General features: G+C 40.4%; 2 protein-coding genes across 3 annotated transcripts in view; one reads left to right on the top strand and one right to left on the bottom strand.

The window, feature by feature from the left end:
• The first annotated feature begins 1,522 nt into the window (after window positions 1–1,522).
• LOC126263009 (uncharacterized) overlaps window positions 1,523–9,754 on the top strand; it is a 29,474-nt gene continuing 21,242 nt past the window's right edge. Inside the window, exon 1 of the mRNA XM_049959973.1 lies at window positions 1,523–1,613. The gene's annotated coding sequence lies outside the window, so the exon portion shown is untranslated. The remainder of the gene's footprint in view (window positions 1,614–9,754) is intronic.
• Window positions 3,854–9,754, bottom strand: part of LOC126263007 (angiogenic factor with G patch and FHA domains 1) — a 291,119-nt gene continuing 285,218 nt past the window's right edge. For both annotated transcript variants that reach the window (XM_049959971.1, XM_049959969.1), the window contains exon 9: window positions 3,854–4,730. In XM_049959971.1, coding sequence (XP_049815928.1) covers window positions 4,593–4,730 — 138 coding nt within the window. In that variant the 3' untranslated portion in view covers window positions 3,854–4,592. The remainder of the gene's footprint in view (window positions 4,731–9,754) is intronic.

Below are 9,754 nucleotides of genomic sequence, written 5' to 3'. Positions count from 1 at the left end.
CTAAAGAAATGTCTTCATGGCCGGACTCAAAATCCAAATGAGTGTGTGAACCATGTGATATGGAATAGACTACCTAAAACCGTGTTTGTTGGTATAAATACACTTCACTTTGGCGTTTATGATGCTGTTTCATCATTCAATCAGGGCAATATAACAAAGTGCAAAGTTCTGCAGAAGTTGGGGCTCTGTGTAGGACTACGAACTGCCGCAGCTATGCTTTGTTTGGACAAGGAACGGCTCAGGTCTTCAGATAATGCCATAAAAGTGTATTCAAAGATGTCTAGACAGCATAGCAGAGCCATCAAGAGGAAGCTGTTGGACGATTCTGATGATACAAGCTATGGAGCAGGCTTGTACTGAAGTAAAAACTTTGAAGCTAATTTCCCGTAACTTTAGTTTTTTTGTGTATAAGGTACATTTTCTCAGGGCCTATTTATAGTAGAAAGATGAAATTTTCTGTAGTTGTTCCTTAAGACCTTCTAATATATCTGAATTAAAAGATATGTGGAATTATTTTGTATTAATGGATGTAAATTTTAAAATACTTGTTAAAATGTATAACTTTTTTTAACATTTACAAAAAATAAAATATCTGAAAAACTATACATTATTTTTTCAAAATTAATAATTCAGCATAAAAGCAGAACATATCTCTGCGTTCTGTGAAAAAATCAAGAGTATCGTCCAAATAACAAATGAGAAAATGTTCCTAACTTTTAGCTCAATTTAACATTGTAAGCATAGGGCGTTCCGTATACCCTTAAATAATTCGTGCCAACATTTTGCAACCATGACTTATTAAACTGATAGATTGGTAGCATTCACATCTGCAGCACCTGCCTTGTTTGGAAATATATTTATTACATTATTGTTGAAGTCCGAGAGTATTTCGCCTGTCTCACATAAGTTACATACCAGGTGAAATAGTTTTGTCTTCCCGAAGATACCAAAACAATACATCTGCTCCAGGAGCTTAGCCTCGACTTACGTCTTTCAGTGCTCTGTCAGATTCTTCTCAGTATATTTTTCTCATTTCATGTGAATCTATTTCTTCCTCCTCTTCTACAGTGCCTTGTTTCTCTTAAGTGGCATTTCTATATACTTTTTCCACCTTCCAGCCATCCGTTGTTTAGCACTGGCTTTCCACCTCACCTCTTAATATACGTACGGGCGTTCTCTTTTCTGCAAAGGTCTTCAATTTTCCTCGTTCTTTAACATAAATAGTTCTGTTATGTTCCTCGAATGACTTCGGAAATGTTTCTATTCCAAGGATTACAATAACCGTCAAAGTCATTCGTGGTGAAAATAATTAATTACAGCTTCAATCAGTGCACACTAATACTCGTCTCCTCAAGTTAAAGGCAATCAAATCGGTGCAGGTGGAAGTTTCAGATCACGGGGATTAACAGCTTGGCGTTCAAAGTCGGACCAGTTGGTATCCAGGAAGAACCGTTGCGTCCCAGCACACCAGTGCAGAAGTTCGGAAAATTACGTGGCCTATGGAGACACGGATGAGGAAGTGCCAGCGCTATATAACGCGCTGCGGCTCCACAGAACTCCGTCGTCTCGAGGCTGATACGGTGGCAGCAGGATACCACAGCAAAACCTTCAAGGTGAGTGCTGATTTTAAGAAAGAATGATTCAAATGATGATCTCACGTGCAGAAAGTTTGTCTTAAACTGGAGAAGCCTTTATTTTTTGCATGCAGTACCTCTTCTTATTTTCCCTGTTGCAGAAAATATTGGAGAGAATTTCCGCCTTCAGCATGACACAGTTTATTTGTTTTTATCCATACAGCGATTTTCGTTTATTATTCTGTCTCAAATAGCGCAATCAGTTTTTCGTGTTGATAGTTTTATGTGAACTATATACAGCTTGTCTTGTTTCTGCCAAAGCTGTGTCGTCCACTGTTGTACTAGACATGTTAAAACGCTTAGTTTCTCACTGACGGTGTTCTAACAGTTAAACGCGAACTTCGTTCTATTTTGTCGCGAAAACATGGTCTGTGACTTCAGCTCATGTGGTGTTATAGCTGTATAATGCTATACGATGCTACAGTAACAAATGAGATGGCGTCACAATGGAAGAATCATTCATTTTTTGCATTTATATCGTATTTAGGATAAGGATAAAGTTGGAGGGGTATCTTTTGTCGCTACACAATATAGCGGCACTTCCGCGTACAGTTTAGTGCAAAACTTCAATACATTTCCCTAAACGGATCAAATTTCCTGTATCTGCAGCAGTACTGCACCTTCGTATCTTGATGCAGCCACCTTTATTTCCCTATTGCCTTCACGTTTTCCCCCTCTAACTTACGATTCGATTCACACTACATACATTTCAGTCAAACACACAAATTATTAATTTCCACTCATCTAAAAGTAATTTTGCGGGCTTCTATAGGAAATTATTTTTCACGGCTGCGTTGTTAATTGAGGAGTACCTTTCTTTCCAGGGCTCCTGGCGTTCCTGTCAACGATGAAATCCCGTAGCGCCCATTTCTGTCCATTTCGTTTTCTTTTTTTAATAATCATTCACAACACTCATTCCTTTATTCTGCTACCAAACTAACGCTACGTAAATACGTATTAACTTAGCCCCTGCAGTTTGTAAAAGAAGAGCATCTGAAAACAGTTTTCCACACGAAAGAAGTGCCTAATTCAGAGTATGTCACTAAAGGCCAAATACTTTTTGTCTTAAAGATACTAATTGAGGTAAACTATTGACGAAAACAATGGATATGTATTCAGCATGAGCCCGGTCCAATTCCTAAATCGTAGCAGGTCGTGTGACAAGGGCCTCCCGTCGGGTAGTCTTTCGATTTGACGCCACTTCGGCGACTTGCGCGTCGATGGGGATGAAATGATAATGATGAGGACAACGCAGCACCCAGTCCCTGGGCGGAGAAAATGTCCGACCCAGCTGGGAATCGAACCCGGGCCCTTAGGATTGACACACTGTCGCGCTGACCACTCAGCAACCTGGGGGCGGACTCCTAAATCATACCAGGTGAACACCAAGGTAGTTGGTTCAACAAGCCACGACCGATTTCGGCTCCGCCCCCTCCAAAACAAACCTACAGTTTCTTCCCTAATGACCTCGTTCAGGATGGCACGTTACACAGTAACTTGAATGTCAGCATGCCTTTCGCTCAGAGAACAAATAAAGTGCGTCGTTTGTCAAACACGATGTCCGAACAGGTCATTTCTTGACCATTATACACGTCGGAAGGTCACTGCCCTAGTGATAGTGCTTGTGATCACATTTAACGTTCGTAATCATTTTATTCCGGCTTCGCGTAGCTTCACGACAGATTAACAACGTTCCTATAATAGCTATAAATCTGGTACATCTTGTGTAGTCAATAGACAGAAAATGAGCTTGCTTTGGATTTCAAACGATCTATAGCGTTCTAAGATGCGCAAAAGTAGTTTTGAGGGAACATCTTGACAGCAGTCACCGCTCAGACTACTTCACAAATGTTTCCGCCAAGTGACGGTAACGAAGTGGGGAAATTTGACTCAAGAGTGTCTCGCCTCCCAGAAACAATTATTTCGACGTATAATCACCGGCGTCACATATAGCACATGGCAGACTGTAGCTACACACATTCTGTAGTCTGACTCTTCACAGTGATCCATGCAGCGCTGTGGTACTCGTGGATGGCCCTCGCCAGTTGACATGGTGAATAGACAGAAATATCAGAGTCTTCGCAGTTTCCGAAAAAAAGAAAAGTTATATCTGTTAAGAAACTCATAATTGTCCAGGCTTAAAGAAAAGGACATTTCTGTTTGATATCATGGGGTCACATGTCGAAAGAAAGAAAAACAGAAAATAAAACAATACACCATTCACAGGAAATAATTTATTATATGTATCTTCACAGTTAACAAATTTACAATAACAATCTGAATGTTATTTTATTTATTGTGAAATGGCTCCTTGGATCATGAATACCATCATCAGTGTTCTGTTTTTCCAACATTCCTCGTTCTATCTTGCCATATTTTGCAACATCAAACGTTTTCAAGAAAGAACAAAGCAGTTTGCTGGGAGAACGCGTTAACTGTGATTAAATATGTATTCTTTCCAATCATAATCTAGTTACACATCGCCAGTTGATTCCAGGATAATTGATTAGTTACTCGCACAGTAAATCCTACAGTCTTAAGACGCCACTCTCTTCTTGAATGCGATTTATTCGTTATTCCCCTTCGTGCAACGTTTCTACAATTTATAAACTCCATTACTTACTCACAAGTCTGTCATGACTCCAGGTGAAAACTGCTCCTCCTTCGAAGACAAGAGGGAGCGGGACGTTCGACAAAATTCATTCGGTGTTGTATCTCTCCTAGTGTGTGGAATCATCTTTCAAGAAAATCTGAATATAGTGGGGTCATTTTCATCGCTTTTGTGGTGTGAAAAAGTCTTCGTACACACAACGACGTGAAAACAAACTAAAAATGCAATTAGACGGGAAGTTGAAACATACTACATCTCATGAGGCACGGGAGTGAGATGCGCAGAACCAACATTCAAACCCCATCACGTCTGTTCCGCGAACGACGGCGCGGGCGTTGGCGGCAGCATTAGCTGAGTGCCTCGTACCGCTGCTTCGCCTTCTTCCAGCGCTGAGAACGGCGCGCGGCGGCGGCGTCTCCAGAAGGCGGCGGGGGCGGAGCGTCGCTGCCCAGACCCGCGGTGCCGCGCTGCTCCGACAGCGGTATCTGCAACACAGCAGGCACACTGCTGTCACAGAATGAAGGAGGCGCAGGGTTGGGTTGTTTGGGGAAGGAGACCAGACAGCGAGGTCCTCGGTCTCATCGGATTAGGGAAGGATGGGGAAGGAAGTCGGCCGTGCCCTTTCAAAGGAACCATCCCGGCATTTGCATGGAGCGATTTAGGGAAATCACGGAAAACCTAAATGAGGATGGCCGGACGCGGGATTGAACCGTCGTCCTCCCGAATGCGAGTCCAGTGTCGAACCACTGCGCCACTTCGCTCGGTGGAGGCGCAGGCACCAACGGCACACACACTGGGCTTTCTTCCGGATTTCTGCAACATCTTAGTTGCAACGGGGTCCACGGCCAAAACAAATTTTCTGAATGGCGATAATCTGCCACAATGCGTGTCATTACTTGCAACAGAATATCCTTTTATGTAGTACTTTTTACTAGGGCACAGTTTTGACCGTGCAGACATTTTCAAGTGAAGGCACAGTTTAAACCGTCAAACGGACATATTTGGATTAGGCGTTCGCGAGAATGGCGAGACAGAAACCGCACCGCAGCCGCCGCGGCCCGCCTGATTTTTGTAGCAAGTGGTACGTAATTTGGCTAACGACAATGCAGCGCTGCCGGCTCGATCGCTGCAGACCGCGTTTTCCGCCGCGCTGCCACGCAGCTACGCCGCTGCACCTTGCCCGTGTTCTTGACACGCACACGGGGACTAAATCTTTCTCAGACGGCTTAGACGATATTGTGAGGTTACAAAATTTGATAATTTCACACCTGTCTGTCTCACATCGCTACTTGAGACTCATTATTATGCCTGGCATTTAAAAGAACCCATTCGTCGAGTTTGCATTTAAAAATGTATACGCTGTTTACTTTACAGTAGTGCACTTTAGGCCATAAATTGCTGTACAACACATGTAGCTCAGAAATCGAACATTCAACTACAAATTCTTATATTGTGTGGTATGTTCATCTATCTGAAAAGTATTCCATCTTGTCGTCTGCAGTATGAAAGCCTTGTTCACAAAACAACATATAGTGACACTCGTAGCAACGTATTAATAGCAACTTAGAGAAAAAGTAAATACAAAAGTGTTTAATAATGTTCAATACATGTAACGTCTAATCCGAGTGGGAAGTGACATTAAAAGGCAAGTGTTTTTTTTTTCCTGTGGATTAACGATAATTTCTGTTCTATTAATTATTAATTAATAATATAAGTGTAGACCAAATGTGGCTTAAGTTCAAAGAAATAGTATCGGCAGCAATTGAGAGATTTACACCAAATAAATTAACAAGCGACGGAGCTGATCCTCTTTGGTACACAAAACAGGTTAGAACATTGTTGTAGAAACAAGGAAACAAACATGCCAAATTTAAACTGACGTAAAATCCGTAAGATTGGCAATCTTTTATAGAAGCTCGAAATTTAGCCTGGAGTTCAATGCGAGAGCCTATAACAGTGTCCACAACGAAACTTTGTCTCGAAACCTGGCAGAAAATCCAAAGAGATTCTGGTCGTATGTGAAGTATGTTAGCGGCAAGGCACAATCAGTGCCTTCTCTGCACGATAGCAATGGAGATACTATCGAAGACAGTGCTGCCAAAGCAGAGTTACTAAACACAGCCTTCCGAAATGCCTTCACAAAAGAAGACGAAGTAAATATTCCAGAATTCGAATCGATAACAGCTGCCAACATGAGTAACGTAGAAGTAAATATCCTCAGAGTAAAGTGAAGGAACTTAAATCACTTAATAAAAGCACGTCTTCTGGTCCAGACTCTATACCAATTAGGTTCCTTTCGGAGTATGCTGATGCATTAGCTCCATAGTTAACAATCATATACAACCGTTCGCTCGACGAAAGATCCGTACCCAAACACTGGAAAGTTCCACAGGTCACACCAATATTCAAGAAAGGTAGTAGGAGCAATCCATTAAATTACAGGCCCATATAGTTAACGTAGATATGCAGCAGGATTTTAGAACATATATTGTGTTCGAACATTATGAATTACCCCGAAGAAAACGGTCTATTGACACACAGTCAACATGGGTTTAGAAAACATCGTTCCTGTGAAACAGAACTATCTCTTTATTCACATGAAGTGTTGAGTGCTATTGACAAGGGATTTCAGATCGATTCCGTATTACTGGATTTCCGGAAGGCTTTTGACACTGTACCACACAAGCGGCTCATAGTGAAATTGCCTGCTTATGGAATATCGTCTCAGTTATGTTACTGGATTTGTGATTTCCTGTCAAAGAGGTAACAGTTCGTAGTAATTGACGGAAAGTCATCGAGTAAAACAGAAGTGATTGCTGACGTTCCCCAGGGTAGTGTTATACGCCCTCTGCTTTTCCTTATCGATATAAAAGATTTGGGAGACAATCTGAGCAGCCGTCTTCGGTTGTTTGCAGATGACGCCTGCGTTTATCGACTAATAAAGTCATCAGAAGACCAACACAAACTTCAAAACGATTTAGAAAAGATATCTGAATCGTGCGAAAAGTGGCAGTTGACCCTAAATAACGAAAAGTGTGAGGTCATCCACATGAGTGCTAAAAGGAACTCGTTAAACTTCGGTTACACGAAAAATCAGTCTAATCTAAAAGCCGTAAATTCAACTAAATACCTAGGTATTACAATAACGAACAACTTAAATTGGAAGGAACACACAGAAAATGTTGTGGAGAAGGCTAACCAAAGACTGCGTTTTATTGGCAGGACACTTACAAAATGTAACAGGTTTACTGAGGAGACTGCCTACACTGACGGAGTACATCGAAAATGTTCAAAGAAAGGCAGTACGTTTTGTATTATCGTGAAATATAGGAGACAGTGTCACAGAAATGATACAGGATTTGGGCTGGACATCATTAAAAGAGAGGCGTTTTTCGTTGCGACGCAATCTTCTCATGAAATTCCAATCACCAACTTTCTCCTCCGAATGCGAAAATATTTTGTTGACACCGACCTTACATAGGGAGGAACGATCACCAAGATAAAATAAGGGAAATCAGAACTCGTACGGAAAGATATAGGTGTTCATTCTTTCCGCGCGCTATACGAGATTGGAATAATAGAGAATTGTGAAGGTGGTTCGATGAACCCTCTGCCAGGCACTTAACTGTGATTTGCAGAGTATCCATGTAGATGTAGATGCAGATAGATGTAGATTTACAAGTTTTTAAGTCGAAATAAAATAATGACAGGTCATTCTGAAGCAAATATAAAATCGTCTCCGATCTTGATAAACTTGCAGAGGGAATACAAGTTTTCACTACAATCATCTTTCTAAATTTATGTCATGCATTTGTCTTTCTGGAGGAGTCCTTAGCTAACATTTTAAGTTGCCACTACTGCTTCTGGTCTAAGGTCGAAACATCTCCCACATAAATGAGTCGATCCTTCCTCCTTTTTTATTCATTTTCTAGTGCAGTTCACAGGCAGTAGTTCATTCCCAATAGGATACTTTTTCCTACAATTATGTCTGTCTCTGTAAACAGCTATGGCATTGAGATACTTGCATCAGCATACATATACCCCTCTCTGTCTTCTGTGTATTGATTACTGTATTCATCTTCATTCACTGTCATGTTCTCAAGAGTCACTGCAGCGGTAGTTATTCTCTGTCACGAATAGGCCTTAGAGCATAAAGAGAATTTTACAATTGCTGCTTTGTTTTGCAAACTATTCCAACGTACACTCAAAATGAAGTTCGTGGTAGTCTTTTACAAGAGGGTTAACTTTTCTTTTATAAGTTGATAATCGATAGATATAGAAAAAAACTCGCCAGGTGTGGGTAGGACTCGCGCTCCAGATACACAGACAGGCAGGCAGTTCACCCACCCCGGGAATCGAGAATGTCGACGACTTTTTCCTGTTACCGTCATTAATAGTGGCAATATATGGGTCAGGGGATTCCAAGACTTTCGAGAATGCTTTAATTTTGAATTTGTAAAACAAATTAAACAGAAATAATTTTTGGTGTGATATAAATACGCATTAAAAAATTTCTGATTTTTTCTTTACTTCCACTGCGAAACCTCGTTTCTTCCAAATTTCATGATTCTAGATCAACGGGAGGTACACTATACGCTTTGATGAGTGAGTTTGCCAGCATCAAAATATGTCATATAAATTGCCGTCTCTTTTGATTGGAATGACTTAGGAGCTTAATGTTTTTACACCGCCAAAATTTCAACTTGATATATTTAACCGTACATTAGAAAAAGGGCTCTTAACAGACCGACAGACAGATAGGCAGCCGGATAACAAATGACTTTTTTCCGTGTGGGATAATTACAATTAACAATTAATTTGCATATATTTATCTTTAAATGTTTTAAATACAACGCAATGTTTTCTTAAAAATTTTCATTCGCTATTTCACCCGCTCAAGGTTGAATTTTCAAAAACAGTAACAGAGAAGCCAAATACTAATTTTCATAGATTTAGCTTTGAAAATAATTTCATGATGAAAAAATTTCATAAAACTTTTCATCTGCTATTTCACTCCCTTAGGGAGGTGCTTCCAAAAACAATGAAACGCGTATTTTCGTTATTTCTAACCGAGAATTCAAATGTAGCTTTAAAAATTCTTCAGCAGTTCTGTAATAATGATGTATTTCCAAAAAAAAATTAACCGCTATTTTATCTCTTTAGTGGCTGAATTTCTAAAAATTATGAAAAATGTATTTTTTATTTCTAACTGGGAAATCAAATACCAATTTTCGTAGTTCTAGTATCAAAGTTGTCTTAATAGCGATATTTTTTAAAAAGGCTTTCACCCGTTATTTCACCCCCTTACGAGAGCAGTTTCGAACAATCTCTTCTTAAACGATGCCTACAGTCTATGATGAACACCCTCTCCAAGTTTCAGGTTTCTATCCTCAGCGTTTTTGGCTGGGCGATGATGAAGCATTGAATCAGTCTGGCCCTATTTCACGCCCTTCGGGGTTGAACTTTCAAAAACAGTGAAAAACGTCTTTGTTCACTTCTAACCGAGAAA

This window comes from Schistocerca nitens, chromosome 6 (genome assembly GCF_023898315.1).
Source record: "Schistocerca nitens isolate TAMUIC-IGC-003100 chromosome 6, iqSchNite1.1, whole genome shotgun sequence".
Lineage (NCBI taxonomy): Eukaryota > Metazoa > Arthropoda > Insecta > Orthoptera > Acrididae > Schistocerca > Schistocerca nitens.
This window is presented reverse-complemented; position numbering and strand designations above follow the sequence as displayed.